Here is a 21,558-nt window from a genome sequence, read left to right on the forward strand (position 1 = left end):
AGTAGCTTCCTCTCAGTTTTCATTACGATCAGTCTTGGGTGGAGACTCAGGAATATCCCTGCATTCGAATGTTTGAAGGAGTCTTCGTTGCTGTTTCTGCAACAATTTTGTTTTATCGGTCAGAGTGGTTAGTCCTGAGCTGAACCCCTGAACCTGGAGAACTGGTGGAGCTCTCCAGTCAGGCCTTTACCCTTTGACCTGTTTGGCATGGGTGACCCCCACCAAGAGAGAAAGCATAAAGCCCTGACTCCAGCCAAAGTAGCTCTCCAGGCCACTGAGGCACGCAAGCCTCAAAACCACAACAAGGTTGTGGTCCTCTTGGAAGTCATTTAGTTACGTAGATCACATTTTACATAAAAGGGTGTGTTGTATTAGGATGAGGAACTCAAGGCCATCCAACTTCTCAGACCAGTTCTTCTATTCATTAGGTCATTGCTAGTCCAAACCAAACCCAACTGTGTTTGGTGACCTTTTCCTGTTAGATACCATTGGATCACAATAAAAACAATGATTACTGCCTTTGGCAAAGTCCTTCTACAACTGACTTTGCATTGTGTCACAAACACGAGATTCTACAGATGCTGAAAATCTTGAGCAACACACGAAAATGCCAGAGGAAATCAGCAAGTCAACACATTGCATTGCATCAACCATCTTGAATAGAAGAAACAGAAGTCTGTACCCTTCAACTTTCATGTCCTCCAGGCATCCCAAAATATTTTACAGGCAATGAACTATTTGGCAATGCAGTCATTGCTCTAAAGCAGGAAAATGCACAAATGATCACTTCTCCTTTCTGAAGTGCTATGAGCTGAACAATGAATGTGGGTTAGATTATGAGGAATACTGTACAGTTCTTCAGTTTGCTTCATGTCACTTTGCAAATCCAGTTGGCATCTGTTCCTTTAGTTGCCTGGTTGGAGCAGGAATCCTTTCTCACAACTGGCTCAGTAGTAAGTGTACAATTAAATAGTGAGTTCTTGAACAGAACAGTGACAGTACAACACACTACTGCCAACAGTTTTCCATCTCTTTTTATCCTGCCCACAACCTCAGACTTTCTCCGGCATTTCTACATTGATATCAGGTAGCTCTCAGTTCTTGGCGTGCCTCATAGTGACAGTGGGATGGGGTGTGACAAGAGAAACTGGAGCAAAAAATACCAGTAATCAGTTTGGAAAATAAAGATTTTCACTATGCATTATCTTATGTTAGAATATTGGATGTTTATTTCTCTTTATAGTTCCTTATTTAATCAGTTTATTTCCTTCCCTTCTTTTTGGGTCTTCCTGGCCAGGGGAAACCTCGATAGGCAAGGGCGGAGGGCACATTGTGTGCAATGTAGTACAGGTTGAACATGGCTGCAGGACTCAGAATATCCACTTCCACCTGGGCTTTGGAAGCTTTCTCCTTCTTCTTCTTCTTCTTCTTCTTGCCACCTCCACCCTTCTTGCCACCTTTCTTCTTGGCACCTGTGCTCTGTGTCTTGGGCTTGCTGCCTTTGGCAGGCTGCAACAAAAAGCAGGCCACTTGGTTTATTGCACCGAATGGCTGCACACAATGGAAGGTCCTGTGTCCCTCCTACCCCTACCACCACTACCACAAGCCCAATAGAAACTTGGAGCTGATGGAGATCTGTTAACGTCCTTGGTTGTTGTCCAACCATGCCTCACAGGGTGGTTTTCCAAGTTCTGTACGGCATTTTGTGGGCAGAACAGTGGACAGTTCTGGCTACCATGCTATAGGATGGGTGTCATTAAACTGGGAAGGGTAAGAAAAGATTCAGAGGGATGTTACTGGGACTAGAAGGTTTGACCTATAAGGAGAGATTGGATGGTCTGGGACTTTTGTTTCCTGGAGGGTAGAGGTGAGGGATACCTAACAGAGGTTCATAAAAGCATGAGAGGCACAGATAAGGTGATTTATCCAAGGCACTGCCAGCATAAGGTGGCATCAGAATCTATGGATTCTCACTACTGGGGATCTGGGGAAAAGAGAGTGGAGGGTCAAGACTGTCAGTAAATGAGTGTTACACAACTATCACTGGTCAACAAAGGAGGTGGATATATCTTTGGAGGTTTTTTTTGCCTTATTCAGAAGCACAGGACTTAATGGGCATGTTATGGATGGTGAATATTTTCCATCTTTTAAGTATAAATGTCCTTTAAGAAGAATTTATTTAATACTGTACCATTATAAAAATGTTTGAATCACAGTATCCTCCTAGTCCCGATCGGGGGCAATCATCTCCTGGAGAGAAACAGTAATTGAACAGTCTCTGTCACTGCAGTCAATTAATCTTTATCACCAAAACAACTTCCATTGTATCCCCTAGTTCAGCCCATCTTCGGCCTTAATCCTTCTCCTGATCTGTGCCACTGTCAGACCCTGTTATTCCAGTAACGCTATGGACAGGAGCTGTAAACGTACAAATACCTGTGACCAAACCATGTTCCACACACCAAGCTCCCACTGCCCCTCATGAACCTGTAATGGACACTTATCCAAAACCCCAGCCTCAGATTTAAGTCACATTTGTATTGCCTCAGCCCTAAACTGTGCAACCACCTCCGAACTTTCCCTTGCAGTGATCTGATCATCTGTGGAACTTGCAGCAGCTCACCGTCACTCTCTCTGGAACTCCTCCTCTCTTCTAACTTTTAGAACACCACCCCCTTCATCCCCTACAGACAAGTTCATTTTGACACCATTTAGAACACCATCCTTTCATTCCCCATGGATTCCTGAATGGTGGAAGAACCAGCTTCAAAGACTCCGTGCTCTTGCCTTGCTTCCATGTTCCTAATACATGAGAAGGCCACTCAATTGTGCATGAAGAATGCCTCCTCAGTTCCATCCTCCTGCATTGACTTACTTCCCTCAAAGTCTTTGGCTAGCAACATTGATCCATTTCAGAACTGAACTAATTGCTAGCTGACCCAAACTAACAGGGAACCTAAGGCAAGATCGCCAGTGTCCAGGAGATCTAGGTGGATGAGATATACAAGGAGAAAAAAAATTCCTAAAACAAAAATAAAATAATGCAGCAGCAGAAAAGCTGAAATAAACCCAATCGTAGTGTGGGGAAACACTGGGCGATATTCTTGAAGGCAGAAACATTTCAGGTGAGCGACCTTTCCAAGTTGTGTACTGTATTTCGTGGGTAGAACTGGTTACATTGCTATAGCATGGGTGTCATTAAACTGGAAAAGGTGAGAAAAGATTCACAAGAATGTTACTGGGACTAGGTTTAATTTATAAGGAGAGATTGGATAGTCTGGGACTTTTCCCCTTGGACGGTAGAGGCTGAGGGATAGATAACAGAGGTTCATAAAATCATGAGGCAAAAGTTTTGCCCCAAGGGTAAGGTGGGGGGGGGTCTAGCACTAGAGGTTAAAGTGAGAAGGAAAGATTTTAAAGTGATTCCAGGGGCAACTTTTTTACTCTGCGTGGACCAGTTGCCAGAGCAAGTGGTAGACAGGTACAACTACGGCACTTGAAAAGACATTTGGACAGACGCATGGTTAAGAAAAGTTGGATGTTTATGGGTTTAACACTGAGAACTGCGACCAGGACAGTTGGCCATTTTGGTCGGCATGGACGAGCTGTGCAGAATGGCCTGTTCTGTGCTATATGACTGGAGTCACAGCATCTCGGGACCTTCCTTCTCGTCCTCTCAGCCGATTTCCGAAATAATTACGTATCTCCCCGGCTCATGTGTTACAATGTCACCACCTATCGCCCGTCATCCCCGGATTTCCTAAAATGCGATGAGCCGTGCTCGACATCGCCATCTCCACTGAAACGTTAACTGTAACCTCATCCTCTCTCTGCCAGTATAAAGACTCGCCGCGGCGCCCGGTCTGACTGTCCAGACGAACCCAACCCCACGTAGATGCCCAGGGACACTGTCCAGTCATCGGAAGCCCAGAGCAGGACATAGAGCTGCAGGTAGCATCCCCGGCGGGGCAGAAGGCTTTGCAGCAACGTGTTCGTCCCGGAGGCCGGAATCCGGAGGGCTGTCCGTCGCTCCCTCCCTCCGAGGGACTTTCTGGGCACTTACCTATCCCACCGTTCGTCTGGGGTTCGAGTCGGAACCGGGACAGTGCAAACCTGCGCTCCTGGCTCAGGCAGAAAACAACTGTTTACTACGCGTCTCCGTAGAAACCAAAAACAGCACGGAATCTCCCGCGTAATTAACCGAGGAAAATATCCCGGGGAGGGCAGCTCAGGGTTAAATCACCGAGGGTGGCGAGCAAATAGCCAGTTTCCGCAGAATAAGTATTCCAGCGGCAGATATGCAAGTAAACCGCCCCCTCCCGCGCCCCGTGGTAGTACCTAGGTGATAAATACCCCTCCCGAGAACTAACACCCATTGCATAGCATGTGTGGCAGGGATGCATGTCTCCAGTGTACAGCTCGTTAAGGAGTGTTCCTGATCTTCGAAATGAAAGGGTTAATGTGAGAGGTGTATTTGATAGCTCTGGACCTGTACTGTTTACAAAAATGGGGGGAGGGGTGGGAGAGGGGGTACCTTATTGAAACCTACCTAATATTGAAAGGCCTAGATAGAGTGGACAGGCAGAGGATGTTTCCGGTAGCGGGCAAGTTTAGGACCCAAGGGTACAGCCTCGGAAAAGAAGGACATAAAGCTTCTTTAGAACAGAGATGATGAGGTGGAATTTCTTAATCCAGACAGTGGTGAATCTTTGAAATTCGTTGCCACAGACAGCTGTGGCGACCAAGATGTTGGGTATATTTAAAGTGGAGGTTGATAGGTTCTTGATTAGTCAGGGTGCAAAGGTTACAGGGAGAATGGGGTAAGAGGGAAAATGGATCAACCATGATGAAATGGTGGAGCAGACACGATGGGCCAAATGGCCTGATTCTGTCCTATGGTCTGTTCTGTACAGTTCTGATCTCCACATCCAGGAAGATGTGGAGAGGGCGGTGACGAGTTTTACCGGCGTGCTGAATCAGAGAGTATCTGGTGAGCGGAGACGGTGGTTAGGAGTTTTACTGGCATGCTGGATCAGAGAGTATCTGGTGAGCGGAGAGGGCGGTGAAGAGTTTTACCGGCATGCTGGATCAGAGAGTTTCTGGTGAGTGGAGAGTTTTAGGGGCATGCTGGTTCAGAGAGTATCTGGTGAGCAGAGAGGGCGGTGAAGAGTTTTACCTGCATGCTGGATCAGAGAGTATCTGGTGAGCAGAGAGGGCGGTGAAGAGTTTTACCTGCATGCTGGATCAGAGAGTATCTGGTGAGCAGAGAGGGTGGTGAGGAGTTTTACTGGCGTGCTGGATCAGAGAGTATCTGGTGAGCAGAGAGGGCGGTGAAGAGTTTTACCTGCATGCTGGATCAGAGAGTATCTGGTGAGCAGAGAGGGTGGTGAGGAGTTTTACTGGCGTGCTGGATCAGAGAGTATTGGGTGAGCGGAGAGGGCGGTGAAGAGTTTTACCGGCGTGCTGGATCAGAGAGTTTCTGGTGAGTGGAGAGTTTTAGGGGCATGCTGGTTCAGAGAGTATCTGGTGAGTGGAGAGGGCGGTGAAGAGTTTTACTGGCGTGCTGGATCAGAGAGTTTCTGGTGAGTGGAGAGTTTTACCGGCATGCTGGATCAGAGAGTATCCGGTGAGCGGAAAGGGTGGTGTAGAGTTTTACTGATGTGCTGGATCAGGTACAGGTACTCGATATAAGGAGACAAACCTGGATTGTTTCCTCTGATGCAGTGAAAGTCGAGGAGTGGCCTAACAGGAGTAGATCAAAACAGGAGGGGTGTGGGCAAGGCAGATAGTCTTTTCTCTGGGTACATTCTGCAATTGTTGTTTCAAGTGAACAAGGGAATGTTTAAAGGAGCAAGGTTTGTTGTGCAGACAGGAAAGTGGAAGGTTGCTGGAATGCAGCACTGGGGAGACGATATGAACGTATACAAGAGTAATGCTTGTGAGCAGGGTTCCAACCCGGTGTCCACGGACCCCTCAGTAGGGGTCTATGGCATAAAAAGGTTGGGAACCCCTGCTTTAGAGCCATTTGGGCATATGATTCGGCAGAGGATGGAGGGATATAGAAGCAACTGGATAAGGATAGACAGGATTGAGTGAAGGTATGAAGAGAGAACCTCTGTGGTTGAGAGCAGGCAGAAACATTGGGTCTATCTACCAGGGTAGTTAGTCCTGGTTGAGAATCTTAGGTAGGAGGTAGAAACAGGCAGTTTGAAGTCAGGACACTACTAGGATGAAGGTTCGATAGAAGCAAGTGAGAGAAAGGTTACTGTGGGGAGAATGAAATGGGGGACTGGAGTTTCAATCAGTTTAATCACTATTTAATTTAAATAACAGAGACGAGGGGCCTTGGGGCTAACTCATGTTCCTGAAACATTAAATCTGTTCTGCTCTCTGTATATCTTAACCTGCTGAACATTTAAATCATGTTTTTAAATTGAACAAATGCATTTGCTCCAACCAACCTCAATCACAATCATTCCAGATTTTCCACCTCACCAACTTTAGAATGTTTAATTCATTTAATTATCCAGCTGAGCTCCCAAAAACGTACAGTCACTGCCCGGGCTGCGCCTCCATGGGGTTACCGGTAACTAATGCGTGCGTGGTGAGTGGGGTGGATATTCGTACCCAGGATGAATTGTTAATGTTTAATTCATTTAATTATCCAGTCAAGATCCTGAAAACATACACTCACCGCCTCCCAGTAACCAGCCTCTCAGGTTGTGGTTCCGGAACGATTGGCCACGAAGACCCTGACGTTGATATTTAACCCACTATCTCCAAATCTGTGACATCATAAATAGGAGCACTGCATTTTGGGCAGCATTCGTTGCCTATGATGTCACAGGTGACATCACAGAGTTTGCACTGCAGGTATAACAGTGGACACAAGACTCATTAAGAGAAATGACCAAAACACAGTCCATCAGGTTACTAAAGGTGGAGGTAAAGAAATTCAGGTCTTAACAGAGATGATAAAGAACCCCAAAACATTCAGTGGGCATGTCAAAGGGAACTTTATCCAGAGGGGGTCAGAACATCGAACTCACTGTCCCCAAGAAAGATTGAACTGAGGCCTTTAAGAGAAACTTTCATGAGTATTGAGCTAGGATTAGTTGAAATAGTAGTCATGTGGCAAAAGCACATGCTACTAACTTGTTCAAGCTGATGTGTGACCCCATTTTGCCAATTAAAGCAATGAGTGAGATTGAAACCTCGAGGTGAAGGTGGAAGCTGAGCACCAGCTTCCTGCCTTTTGATCACTGAGGATTGGTCTGCTACACTACTGGAGGGGGGAGAGCCTGTGGCCGTGCCCAGGTTTTCTGTGTTTCGGATGCAGACTTGGACTGTAGACCTTTCCTGATCTTATAGTTCTTGTATTGTGTTTTTTTCCTGATCTTGCTTTTTTTGTGTGGGGTTGGGGATTTGGGGGTCGATATGTCTGTTCCAATTTGTTCATTTTTTTGTGCAGGAAGAGGGATTTGGGGGCTGATGATTGTGCCTGTCTTTCTTTTCTTTTCTCTCATGGTTTCATGGCTACCCAGGGAAGAAGAATTTCAGAGTTGTATGCTCTGATAATAAATGAACCTTTAAACCATTGATCTGACAAATGAGATGGGTCAAAGAGCAAGACCTTGTCTGGTCTCATTGAATTAGATTTCACCGTTCTTAAACCTTGGTCTCCAGTGATACGCAGAGAGCACAGGGGATCCAGGAATTTGACAAACCTGGAATAATCTGGCTAAGGGGCAAAACTAAAGCCGAGGGTGAGGGCGAGGACAGGCCCAGGGGAAAAAGGTAAAGCAAACATTTTCATACATGATATGAAGGCAGGATGTACATTTTAGTCAATGTAACAACATTTAAGAGGCATTTGGACTCTAGACTGCTGGTGCAGTGTTTGAATAAACCATGTTGACTGAAAGAGGTCGTTGTTTGTCGTGAAAGAGGTGGTTGTTACAACACTAACTCATTGCTCTACATGGTGGCCTCAGCTGAGGGTCAGATGTTTCACTCACACCTTGTTGTCGAGGATTGTAGGCTGACTAACCAATCCAGAGGAACACAGCATTGTTGCAAGTGTCTTCCTTCAGGTACAAGTTGAGCAGAGACCCTATTTGCCTGGACAAATGGCCAGTTGATTCACCAATCCACCTTGGTTATCCTGTTCATACAAGGACAGAATTAGGGCATTTGACCCATCAAGTCTGCTCTGCTATTGGCTGATTTATTATCCCTCTCAACCCCACTCTCCTGACATCTCCCCTTAACCTTTGATGCCATTACTATGAACCTCCACTTTAAATGTACTCAAATACTTAGTTTTCACAGCCATTTTTGGCAATGAATGCCACAGGCAGATGGGAATAGGCAAATTAATGGTTCAGTACAGACTAGATGGGCCACAGGGCCCGTTTCTGTGAGGTGGTGTTCTGTGACTCTATGACAGATTCACGACCCGCTGGCTAAAGGAATACTCCTCCTCATCCCAGTTCTGAAGAGACACCCTTGTGTCCTGAAGTGTCCTCTGGCACGAGACTTTCCCACCATTGGAAACTTCCTCTCCATGTCCATTCTTTCTCAGCCTTTCAATATTTGATGTGTTTCAATGAGATCCCTGTCATCTAGGGGGTGTGCACCTAAAACGTGAGCAACTCTGTGACAGATCAACTTGGCCCGTACTGTTGTTCGTCTCGTGTGACTCTGTAGCACCCATTAAAAACTCGATAACCATGAGTCAGTTGTTCTAAACATCCACTGCGTACAGAGTCAACATAACCAAGACCCACCAATGGGTACCAGTAACTTTAATCCAAACCGCAATATTAATCTTAAGGCAATGGGCAGTAGAAGTATGGATAGAGAATTAGGAAAACACTAGTAAACCGCATTGTGTGGTTGTTTAATAGATTGGAGAGTAATGTACTAGAATTGCCCAGGACTTTTCCTGATATGTAGCTGGCCAATGGTCCCAGGTTCGAATCCGGCCGGTTCCTTGCATGCACTCCATCCGTGCTGGGAGGAGTATTGACCTGGCAACTCGGCCTCGTTGAAAAAAAACAAATGCTAAAGAAATGGCAGGGTTGCCACACAAGGCGCGGGAAGGAGCAATTTCCGATGTATATCAATGATAGAAGCACACAATGTTCACCTTGGAAGCACAGTGAACCGTGAAAAGGACAGTGAGGGACTTAAAAAGGGTGCAGCCAGGTTGTAGACAGATGGGTCATTAAATTTAATGCAGAAAACTGACATACTCCATTTCAGTTCAAAGAGACAGTATACATGAGAGGACACAATTCTTGAAGGGTAGGGGAATAGAGAGGTCGGTGATATACATGCATAGTTTGCTGAAAGTGAAAAAGTAGTTTAAAAGCACATGCTTTCTGGGCTTTAGAAAAGAGGCAGAAAATCCAAGAATATCATGACGAATGATAATAAAACACTAAGCCGGCCACAGCTGGAACATTCTATCTAAGGTGGTCCAGTTCCGAGCAGTCTCTCCAGGGATGGTGGTCTAGTTCTAGGCTCTCTCTCTAGGGAAGATGGTCCAGTTCTGCGCACTCTCCCTAGGGAAGATAGTCCAGTTCTGGACCCTCTCTCTAGGGGAGATGTGACTTGGAAGTAACGAGCCATTCAGCTACTTCCATGTTGTAATCTTTCTGTGACCAGAGCCCACAATTTCCTTTCAGGATGTCCAGTCGAAGTAATTCCAGGGCAGGAGGAGGCTGTTCAGCCTTTCGTGCTGGATGGCTGTTCTTCACCAGGTGGGGCAAGATTGAGACCATTGCCTTCAGTAAGTGGGTATTTACTGTCGGTATTCAAGTGAATCCAGCCAAATTACTGCCAGTGCTCGACACAGTTGGGCAAGAAGAGAATTGAGCTGCCCCCTCTGTGCCAGGTGCAGAGATGTAGAGTGCAGTAACACTGAGTTCACGTCCACAGAATGGGAAGGACTCAGGGTATTGCCCTGCTACTCTCAGTTTGATGTGAGAGGGGTAACTGCAGGGTGGGGGCAGGCTTCCTCCCTGGATACACCCTGTCCTTTCACTCCAGTTGTCCATGTGTGACCAACTGGAGGCTACAAAACAATATAGGGGCACAGAGTCACTCAAGTCAGGTCGCCAGAGGGAGGGTGGGGAATGGGCAGAAAAACAGCGAGCTCCCATCATGAGGTACAAACCTAACAGCAGTCAAGTGCTGAGATCCCTTTTTCATTAGGAAGACCGGGCAGAATAGCAGCACCCACACAACGGGCAAGCTTGCCGCCATCACGCCATGGGTCGTAGAAGATCCTCCCAGTGTATGGGCTGCGCAAAGACCTCCCTCTCCAACCAGAGTTCGTAGCTGTAGCGGAAATCATCGGGCAGCGGGAGTCGGTGGCCCAGCACGCTCTGCAGGCAGTTGTCCACGGGAGCAAACTCCAAGTCACTGGGGCACACGCCATAGCGGCGGCTGTTGAAGGCCTCGATGTGGACCCTCAGAGCACACTCCTCCGCCTGGAAATCCCAGGGCCGAGCATCGATCTCTGTAGGAAGACACAGACGTACATCAGTCTTGCAAGCCTTTGAAATTACATGGATCACAAGATGATGCTGGAATGAGAGATTGTAACTTACCAACACATCGAATAGACAGGTAACCGGAATTAAAATTATGAACTGTTCATTAGACTACAGAATGGGAGGTGGAGAGGGTCAGTAACTTTACATTCCTCGGCATTATGATTTCAGAGGATCTGTCCTGGGTCTAGCACATAAGTGCCAGTACAAAGAAAGCAAGACAGTGCCTTTACTTCCTGAGAAGTTTGCGAAGATTCTGTACGTTATCTAAAACTTTCAGACTTCTATAGATCATGGTGGAGAGTAAACAGACTGGTTGTATCACAGCCTGGTATGGAAACACCAAAGTCCTTGAACAGCAAAGCCTACAAAAAGTATTGGTAGAGCGCAGTACATCACAGGTGAAGCCCTCCCCACCATTGACTACATCTACAATGAGTCCTGCCGCAGGAAGGCAGCATCCATCGTCAAGGACCCCCAACACCCAGGCCATGCTCTCTTCTGACTGCTGCCATCAGGAAGATACAGGAGCCTCAGGTCCCACGTCACCAGGTTCAGGGACAGTTACTACCCTTCAACCATCAGGCTCTTGAACCAGAGGGGAGAACTTTACTCAACCCAACACTGAACTGACTTCACACCAATGAACTCACTGTCAAGGACTCTTCGTCACCTGTTCTCAATATTTATCGCTTATTTGTTATTATTATTTTGTTTTTTTTTCTATTTATGAATTTGCACAGTTTATGATTTTCTGCATACTGGTTGTTCATCTTTGTTGCATTAGCGTTTGTATTGATTCTATTGTGTGATGTGTTTTTTGTATTTACTCTGAACGCCTGCAAGGAAACGAATCTCAGGGTTGTAAATGGTGACACAAATGTACTTTGATAATAAATTTACTTTGAACTTTGACTAAGTGGAAGAATATTTCCACTTTTGGAACTTGTATGTAGATGGACCCCAAGTAAATTAAAAGTGGTACAGTACTCGGATAAACCTTTAAACAGAGATTAGCTGGAGCTTGGAGCTCATTACGCTGAGGAGTACTGGATTTTCAATGGATTTCTATGAAAGCTAGAAAATCACATAGAAGGGAAAGCATATTCTGGGTTAAGTGGAAGTGGAAGGAATAACAAACAGCAGCATTAATAACTGGGCTCAGTGGCCTGCACTTGGACTGTATTTGTATTTATACCCCTCAGTCATTATGCCTCCCAAATTCTAACCTCAATCAAATTGGTATATCAGCATGAGAAACAGGTTTATTATCACTGAGTATGCTGTTTGAGTACAGTGCAACAACATAAATTACTACAAAAAATAAATCTCAGAACAAAAAATAAATAAGAAGCTGGAGTTCGTGAAATCTGATGGTGGAAGGGCAGGAGCTGGTTCTGAATCATTGAGTGTGTGTCTTCAGACTCTGTACTTCCTCTCCGATGGCAGCAATGAGAAGAGGGCATGTCCTGGATAGTGAGGGTCACCTTCCTGAGCCACTGCCTCTTCAGTCCGGTCTTAACGGAGGGGAGGGGAGGGTTATGTCTGCAAGGGAGCTGGCCGAGTCTACAGCTCTTGCTATCCTGTACATAGGAGGCTCTGTTCCAGGCTATGATGCAACCAGTCAGAATGCTCTCCACCGCATATGCTCCAGTGAAGGAGCACAGGTATAAAATGTCAACGGCTTCTCTTTCCACCATGCTGTCTGACCTGCTGAGACTTTCCCGCATTTCGTTTACATTTTTATTGTGTAGTTTTGTTGTGATCAGAGATCTGACAATACTGGAGGTAACGCAAAAGGGGTTTTCCATCCTAGGACTTGGATGTCAGGAACGGCTCAGCTGTAACGACCTCACTTCAGAGCAGATAGTCGTGGGTTCAAATCCCACCACAGCAAATTGAGGACATAACCTACACTGACACCGCAGTGAGTGGTGCTGTGTATCGGAGGTGCCGTCCTTCAGATGTTAGTTGACATCCTGTCTGCATGCTTAGATGGGCAACCAGGTTCATATGACCATTATTTCAGGCCGGGGGACAGTTACCTCCACAATACATGTCGCTCACACATCACCACTAATACTGAGGTGCTGCTCCTTTGTTGCTGTCGGAGCTTTGCGGTTGTGATTACAACCGAGGGTGCTGAGCTCACTTTCAGTACGTTGACAAACCAAGCTGAATGTCTTCCTGCTGAGGTGGATATCCCCCTACCCCGTACCGTTTCCATAGGCCCAGTCGTCGTTAAAGCGATGTCGCACTTTGTGGTAGATGGCAGACAAGGTCTTCATGTTGCTCTTCCTCCACTGGCGCCCCATGTACTTGGCTTGGATCTTCAGCAGCTTGAGGGCGTACAGCTGCATCATTGCCTGCCTGGCCCTGAGCACCCGCTTCAGGATCGGTGCCGACTTGAACACCACAAGCATCTGGAGACAAACCAGAAGATGGACCTCATCAATAGTGAATGGAGGAACAATTTCTACTGCAAAGCCAACTGGTTCACTGTTACCCCTTCATTGTAGACTTTTAAAGGGGGCAAACTTTACAGAGAGAGAGGCCAGGGAAATGGAGAAGGAAAAGCAGAAAAGGCTCAAGGAGCTGATATCCTTCTCCAGGTTTAATTTCTTACGGAATTTTCTCAGTTCCTTTTCTGTGGGGTTCCCTGCACAAGCCTGGCTCCTGAACTTCCTCCAGGGTTAAGGGAGCTGATAGCCAACTCCTCTAGTGAGCTTATACCAGAGCTAGCCGCAGTGCGAGTGGCCCATTATCCACAGGTTGGGCTGAGCACATCCTTTACTTGTGGAAATGGAAGGACCCAGGAATAACGGTAATGCATATTGAGCCAGTATCCCTCCCTGGAACGTGGACATGGGAGGCTGTGACAATTGTTCTAGGTGGGCTGTCCATTCAGAAACCTTATAGGGTCGTGGAACAGTTAGCACAACACTATGACAGCTTAACACCAAGAGGACCACAGGCTTGTCGTAGGGTTTGGAGGCTTGCGTGCCGCAATGGCCTGGAGAGCTCTGCTGGCTGGAGTCAGGGCCTTGTGCTTTGGCTCCTGGTAGGGTCACCCATGCCAAACAGGCCAAATGGTAAATTTGTGGTCCACCAGTCCTCCAGGTTCAGAGGTTCAGTTCAGGGTTCACAACCCTGACTGGTAAAACAAAACTGTTATGGAAACAGTAATGGAAAAAACCTTAACTGCTGGCTCGAACGGCAGTGGCACAACAGGGAGAAACTAACTATTACAGCTTGGGGCGCAGTTCAGAGTTCAATTCCAGCACTGTCAGTAAGGAGTTTCTATGTTCTCCCTGTGAGCGTGTGGGTTTCCTCCCAGTGCTCCGGTTTCCTCCCACAGTCGAACGATGTTTGGGTTAGTAGGTTAATTGGTCATTGTAAATTGTCCTGTGATCGATTAGGCTAGGGTTAAATTGGGAGGTTGTCGGGTTGTGCAGGTTGCTGGGCCAGAAGGGCGTCGTATCTAAATAAGTAAATGGAAATCACAAGTTACAAGAAAAAGAGCCGTTAACAATACGCTGGGTCCTTTCACAGCAATTTCATCAGTTCCTTCACACTTTCCTGCACGTTGCTTTCAATAAAATATTACTAAAGCCGTTCGACAAGATGACCGTGGTTCACCATTGTTCTCACCATGGTGCGAGAGTGCTTCCACTTGGTGAGCTTGTTTAGGGTACGCAGCAGGTTGATGCACGAGAAGAGGTTCCTCCAGCAGAACTGATTGTGGTCTCCTGCCTCCTTCAGACAGAACAAAGAGCACCTTTAGCACAGTAACCCCCACCCCCAGGGCCCACTGGCAAGGGCACAATCAGACCAGAACAGACAAAGTTGCAAATGAGCTGGCACTGGCTAAAAGTTTGACAGATATCAGGAGGGAGATTTAGGAAGGGAATTCCAGAGAATAGGGTCAAGAGAGTCAAATCAATAGAAGGCATGGATGAAGATGTGAGAGGGTAAAGGTGTTGGGCTAAGAGTCTGTAAGAAGTTAAGACAAGGGGACTCAGGGATTTGAACACAAAGATGAGCATTTTCTGAACTGGAACTGTGTTCTGGGTGGTGAATGAATAGGACACAATGGGAGCAGCAATCCAGGACTCTATAGTATCACACAGTTTATTGATGGTGAATTCTTGAGAGCAGATTCAGTGCTTCAGTTTCTGGGAAAGACGGATAATGAAGTTGGAGAATGGAACAGTTTTTTTCTCCATTACTGCAACCTAACCACTGGATTGAATGCCAGAGCAGTCAGCTAATGCCCAGGTTCAACATAAAAGCTGCTATCGCCTTGGCCCACTAAACAGCACCTCAACCCACTTTGTGTCTGTTTTGATTGTTCTTTTATTAATTAATTCTTTATGAGCTTCTACAACAAAAAAACCACCAGCAAAAAAGAGATTTATACAGTGCAAAACAAACATGTCTAATATAAAATTCATAACAATAAAGAAAAAGCACCCAAAATAAAATCATATAAAGTTAGTATCCTCCCCACCCTCCCACTACGCAACTCCAAGCCAACCATTTCGATGTAAAGTTAAACACAGCTTTTGTCACCACAGAGCTGTAAATATAAAAAAAATTATATTGCCTACTACCTAAACGGTAAAATATTTCACATGAAAAAAAACCCTAAAACTTAACCAGAAAAAAAAGCTGAAAGTAAGGGAATAAAACACAAAAAAAAGGAGGATAAACCTTTAATCTAAAGAGGAATTTTGAAAATATTCAAGGAAAGGTCCCCAAACCTTTTGGAACTTTATGTCAGAATTAAGAAGTGAATAATGAATCTTTTCAAGGTCTAAGCAGGACATAATGTCTCTGAGCCATTAAGCATGAGTGGGAGGGGCAGCATCTGTCCACCTAAGAAATAAACGTCTAGACAAAAGAGAGGCAAAAGATAATGTTCGACGTTTAGTCGGACTCAAATGCATGTCAACTTCACCCGAGGTGCCAAAAACAGCAATCAAAGGGTTAGGTTCTAAGTGGCAATTAAGAATATGGGATAAAGTTAAAAAGACTTCTCTCCAAAATTTCTCCAAACTAGGACAAGCCCAGTACATGTGGATAAGAGAAGCCTTGCCCACTATACACATGTCACAAAAGGGACTAATATCAGAATAGAACTGCGATAATTTAGTTTTAGACATATGAGCCCTAGGTACAACTTTGAACTGCAAAAGACAGTGGTGAGCGCATAAAGAGCTTGAGTTAACTGAATTAAGAATTGAATCCCAAACCTCGTTGGACAGAGAAATATTTAAACCATGCTCCCAGGCAGTTCTAATTTTATCAAAGGGGGCACGACTCAAGGTCACTAACTTATTGCGAATAGTAGATATTAAACCTTTACCCGATGGATTTATACAAAGAAACAAGTCCACAACGTTCTTTTTCAGGAATCTCAGGAAAATTTGGTATTAAAGGGTTAACAAGATGTCTAATTTGAAGATATCTAAAAGAAATGAGTATTAGGTAGGTTAAATTTTGCAGACAGTTGTTCAAAAGTTGCAAAGCGATTATCTATGAAAAGATCTTCAAAGCGCCTGATGCCCTTTCTGTACCAGACATGAAATGTTAAGTCTTGCATAGAAGGTCGGAAAGGATGGTTTTGTAAAACAGGACTAGAGAGAGAGAAACTGTGAAGACCATAATATTTTCTGAACTGAGCCCATACTCTCAGAGTCTGCTTAATGAGAGGATTAACAATTAGTTTAGGCAAGTGACAAGGAAGTGCAGATCCAAGAAATGTGGAAATGGAGAGATCCTTATTAGAGTTCAACTCCATTGCCACCCATTTTTGGCAGTCAGACTGATTATAAAAGAAAGACCCTGTTTTGATCTTAAATGGATTTCTGGAACTGTTAGAGCCTGCAACTTACAGTTTGGAGACCCAGCGCTTTGCTGTCTCTAAGATGATTCAGGGAAGCAGCGAGAATGAGCCTCAAGGTGAAGAAACTATAAGACAGAGTGCGAGCTGATGTTTGATTCCATTTCGTCGATTAGGGCTTCCATTATTCACCCATTAAAGTGACATGGAAGATTGAAACATCAAAGCTAATGCGGAAGACGAGCCTGACCATCTTAAACACAAAATACTCTGCAGATGAGGGGTCAAAGCAGCACTCACAACACGCTGGAGGAACTCAGCAGGTCGGGCAGCATACGTGGAAAAGATCAGTCGACGTTTCGGGCCGGAACCCTTCGTCAGGTCTGAAGAGGGAAGGGGCAGAGGCCCTATAAAGAAGGTGGGGGGAGGGTGGGAAGGAGAAGGCTGGTAGGTTCCAGGTGAAAAACCAGTAAGGGGAAAGATAAAGGGGAGGGGGAGGTGACAGGCAGGAAAGGTGAAGAAAGAATAGGGGAAAACACCAATGGGTAGTAGAAGGAGGTGGAGCCATGAAGGAGGTGATAGGCAGCTGGGGGAGGGGGCAGAGTGAAATAGGGATAGAGGAAAGGAGGGGGAGGGAATTACCGGAAGTTGGAGAATTCTATGTTCATACCAAGGGGCTGGAGACTACCTAGACAGTATATGTTGCTCCTCCAACCTGAGTTTAGACTCATCATGGCAGTAGAGGAGGCCATGTATGGACACATCAGAATGGGAGTAGGAAGCAGAGTTGAAGTGGGTGGCTACCCCAGCTGCCTATCACCTCCCTCATGGTTCCGCCTCCTTCTACTACCCATTGTGTTTTCCCCTATTCCTTCTTCACCTTTCCTGCCTGTCACCTCCCCTCCCCTTTATCTTTCCCCTTACTGGTTTTTCACCTGGAACCCACCAGCTTTCTCCTTCCCACCCTCCCCCCACCTTCTTTATAGGGCCTCTGCAGTCCTGACAAAGGGCTCCGGCCCAAAACGTCGACCGATCTTTTCCACGGATGCTGCCCGACCTGCTGAGTGATGTGGGCCTGACCATCTGCCTTCTGTTCGCTGATCTGGAGAAGGAGCCCGTGAGGCCTGTTGGAGAAGGAGCCTATTGCAGTGCTCGGAGGGTAGGCCTCTGCACATCTCTCTCTTCTGATGACGTTGGAGGATGTTACCGACATTTATGAATTTGAGCTATGGACTCTTTCAGTTCTATGGGTTTTATATTCTGTGTTTTCGCCCGTTCTTTCTCATTGTTTTTTGTTTCCTGTGTGGGGATACGGAGGATTTGAGGGTTGATGTTCTTGTTGCATTCCTGTTAGTTTTTTTTGTGCAGAGAGGGGGGAATTTGGGGGTCGATTGCATTTTGTGCGGGGGAGGGGGTTTTGGGAGTCAATGTTCTTGTTTTGTTCAGGGGAGGGGGTGGAGGTGCAGGTTGATCGTGTTGCTGTTCTCTTTTAGTGTGGGGGTAAAGGTTTGCTGTTTCTCTCTGAACCAACTTCCATTGTTTTTCTTGGTTTTGTGGCTATCTGGAGAAGACGAATCTCAGAGTTGCGTACTGCATACATATCTCGATAATAAACGAACCTCGGAACCTTTTTTTTATTGCAACCAGGCAGTTGTCAAATATTCTTCAACTTTCAGGGAAATCCTTAATTTATTGCTGATTTTTTTTGTCACCTTCCATTTTTTGTCCATCAGGAAATGCAAGCATGGATCAGAGTGCAATGTCACCTTCTCAGAGCATGGGATACACTGCTGTCTGAGGCCTCCGTCGGTCAGAGTTAACCGTGGATATTGTGTCCTGGCTGTCTAGATATGGAGAGCAAGCTGTTGCTCATGTAGCAAGCTCCCCATCTCCACACATCTGATGAACCCAAAGGAACGGCAGGGACTGATACAGTTTGGCATCAGCAGCATCACATGAGTTGCCAGTCAGCATTGAAATCAACATAGGGACTTTAGCTCTGGATTTTTCCCACAAGATGTACTCCTGAAGCCTTCCCCATAAGTGGGTATAGCCACAGGGCAGCGGAGGTTCCTTCTCCTGGATGAGCTGACAACCACAGCTGACGAGCCCCATCTGCCTGTTTTAAGGCACCAATAATTTGGCTTTGCCCCTTCTCCTTTCAGTAGAAGAAATTCCACTGGGCTTAGTAGATAAGTCACACGTGAAGGCCGGGAGCTGGAGCTGGTTGTCAGAGGCTATTTGTGGCGCACGCCACTGGGAGCATTTAATAGGCAGTGGGAGCTTGTCCCCATTACCACTCCACTGATCAGAGCTGAGTGGTACAATGTATAATGGTGGAACACAGCAGTATAGCATGGCTGATGCTGGATCCCAGGTTCACCCAGCACTCATCTTTCCCAGTGGCACTCAGTGGTTAAGTAATCCCAACCCAGGAAAGGGAAGACAATTGTCAGTGCTTTACCATCCCAACTTTGCAATCCGGTTTGAAAAGACTATTCTCTGTACTTACCAGAGCCTCGGTGGTGAGTTCTGGTAGCTCATGAATCACGCAGTGAGGATAATCCAGGACACTGATACTGTGCACAAAGAGACAGCACATCAGTGACAAAGGCACGTTGTTTGTCCACTCATAGACCATAAGGCATAGTCATAGAATGAGGCCATTCAGCCCATTGAATCTGCTCTGCCATTCCATCACTTACTATCCCACTCAACCCCATTCTCCTGCCTTCTCGTCGCAACCTTTTACACCCTGACTCATTGTGAAGCTACCAACCTCTGCTTTAAATATTCCCAATGATTTGGCCTCCACTGCTGTCTGTGGCAATGAATTTCATGGATTCACCACCCTCTGGCTAAATAAGTTCCTTCTGGTGATTTGCAGGTAGTTCACACGGTTTTACAGGACAGTGTCCAGCCACTTGGGGTCATACTTCATAACACTGACTTCATTAGAGTATGCTTCACTACTGGTGAAAGCTGCCTCTCACTTTCTCACATTGTGCAGTTCACAGAGGATCTCTCCATAACTGTCTGCTGCCTCTGCCTCCTCCAACACTATTCTGTTTTTCATTCAAATCTGGGCTATCCATTTGGCACATCGGACATCCTTAGGTTCTCCTGGGCAATCCAGTTAGTTCAGAGGCTACAAATGCTGGAATCCGAATTAAAAATAAAATCTGCTGGAGGATCTCAGTCTGATGTAGGGTTTCAACCAGAAATGTCAACAGTTCCTTCCCCACCACTCGACTGCTGAGATCCTCCAGCAGTTTGTTGCAATCAGTTCTATGCCTTTGTTGCTTTCCCCAAGGACCACAGCGTTTTCCTTTTAGCCAATTTTTCTTTAAAAGTTAGCCTTTAATCTGCTCTCTCCTGATTATCATACACTGTGTAAGAGAACATCTTCTCATCTTCCATCTTTTTCTCATTTTCTTAAAACTGGAATTCCTACTTACCCACATTCTTGGCAAAATGAACAGCAACTCTGTAATTTCTTAATCTAATTTGTTTATAAGTTTGAACATGTATATTAAGTCACTCGTTAATCTTATCCACTCTAAGGAGAACTATCCCTGCTCTTCTAATCTCCCCACATTTTTTCTCATTCTTTGACCTTCAGTAACTCTTCCCTGCACCTTTTTCCAGACTTTGACATCTAAGGCGTAGCATGTAGAAATGGCCACAGTTCTTCAACTGAGATCTAACCACAGATACGTTACCGTTTTTCAATAAACTTTCTCTTGTACTCCTGCGTAAAAGCATACAGGAGACATTATAACCAAACAGATTATATTGTAAATCATTTATTCCTTACAAATCAGGAAGGCCAACCATTTAATTCTCAGTATCACTCAAGAATCTACAACAGGTATCAGAATAAGCCACAGAGGAAGGAAACACACACATTTTAGTTCCTGACTCCATTCTCTCTTCTATACAGTCTCTCTGGCTTCCTGGGTTCCCAAGTTTACATAAAGTCTGGCGTTCATGATGTGCCTTCTAGATGAGTTAGCCTGTTGATGACCCAGTTCTGACTCATAATGGTCACCTTTCACATCCAGAAATGGTTGAGTGACTGGATATTCAGGCCAAGCAGAAGTTAGTTTCTGTACTATAAATATGCCTTCCTCTCTAAAAGTACGAATTGCACAGATAAGATACCAGACACCAGCTCTTTGGTGGAAAAGACTTTGAAATACAGCGAAGAGTAGGTCAATAGACAATAGACAATAGGTGCAGGAGTAGGCCATTCGGCCCTTCGAGCCAGCACCACCATTCACTGTGATCATGGCTAATCATCCACAATCAGTACCCCGTTCCTGCCTTCTCCCCATATCCCTTGACTCTGCTATCATTAGGAGCTCTATCTAACTCTTTCTTGAAAGCATCCAGACAATTGTCCTCCACTGCCTTCTGAGGCAGAGCATTCCACAGGTCCTTCGACCCTTTGAGACACACAGCCCCAGCAACGCCTGACAAACCTGATAAACCCTCAACTAGTCAGGAGACAATTTACCATGACCAATTAACCCACCAACTGGTACATCTTTGGAGTATGGGAGGAAACCTGGAGAAACCCCACACATTCCACAGAGTGGACGTACAGATGGTGCCAGAAATGCTGACCCTGGGCCTGAGAAATGACCTTGGAATGTTCCCAGATGGCCCTGAGTGAAGCCCATTCTTCCCACACCTCTCCCCTGTGGACTTCCCCACAGGGATCAGAAGATGCTAACTCGGTTACAAACTGATGTCCTGTATACAGAGTTCCGAGCTGTTCTTACCTGTTCTTGGCTGTGATGTAAGACATGATGTTCTGATTGAAGAACTTCAGAATAAGAGGAATACAGTTGGCAAATACCAGGTGCTGCGAAACATACTCGAACTAGGAGGAGAGGAACGAGGAGAATAAGAAGGGGACGTCCCTTCGCCCAACTCAAACCAAGTTTCAGCACATACTTGGGCCACTGAAGCCTGCACTTCACCAAAATCCCCACGCTCAACTTCCCCTGTTCCCGTGTTGTCACCATTTGACCCTCCTCAGTCCCTCCTACACACTCGACATTCCTCAGGAGACTCCCTCAGTCCTGGGTGCATATACCTGCCGTGTGTTTCCCCTTTCTCCCCGATCAAATATTCAGCACCCTT

At 45.8% G+C, this 21,558-nt stretch overlaps 2 protein-coding genes across 5 annotated transcripts in view; both read right to left on the minus strand.

Moving 5' to 3' along the window:
* Nucleotides 1–1,226: 1,226 nt before the first annotated feature.
* Nucleotides 1,227–4,277, minus strand: LOC140186872 (small lysine-rich protein 1). The gene is made up of 3 exons (XM_072241572.1): nucleotides 4,064–4,277; nucleotides 2,192–2,250; nucleotides 1,227–1,509 (listed from the first exon to the last, which is right to left on the minus strand). The coding sequence occupies exons 2-3, from the start codon at nucleotides 2,192–2,194 to the stop codon at nucleotides 1,261–1,263; spliced, it is 252 nt and encodes an 83-aa protein (XP_072097673.1). The 5' UTR covers nucleotides 2,195–2,250; nucleotides 4,064–4,277; the 3' UTR covers nucleotides 1,227–1,260.
* A 4,571-nt stretch (nucleotides 4,278–8,848) lies between these two features.
* Nucleotides 8,849–21,558, minus strand: part of LOC140186788 (striatin-interacting protein 1-like) — a 62,925-nt gene continuing 50,215 nt past the window's right edge. For 2 of the 4 annotated variants that reach the window (XM_072241363.1, XM_072241359.1), the window contains 5 exons: nucleotides 21,195–21,295; nucleotides 18,920–18,986; nucleotides 14,214–14,318; nucleotides 12,781–12,985; nucleotides 8,849–10,528 (listed from right to left, as the gene is read on the minus strand). In XM_072241363.1, the coding sequence (XP_072097464.1) occupies nucleotides 10,272–10,528; nucleotides 12,781–12,985; nucleotides 14,214–14,318; nucleotides 18,920–18,986; nucleotides 21,195–21,295 (735 nt within the window). In that variant the 3' untranslated portion in view covers nucleotides 8,849–10,271. The remainder of the gene's footprint in view (nucleotides 10,529–12,780; nucleotides 12,986–14,213; nucleotides 14,319–18,919; nucleotides 18,987–21,194; nucleotides 21,296–21,558) is intronic. The other 2 variants (XM_072241361.1, XM_072241362.1) reach the window with 2 other exon arrangements.

This window comes from Mobula birostris, chromosome 23 (genome assembly GCF_030028105.1).
Source record: "Mobula birostris isolate sMobBir1 chromosome 23, sMobBir1.hap1, whole genome shotgun sequence".
NCBI classification, from domain to species: Eukaryota; Metazoa; Chordata; class Chondrichthyes; order Myliobatiformes; family Myliobatidae; genus Mobula; species Mobula birostris.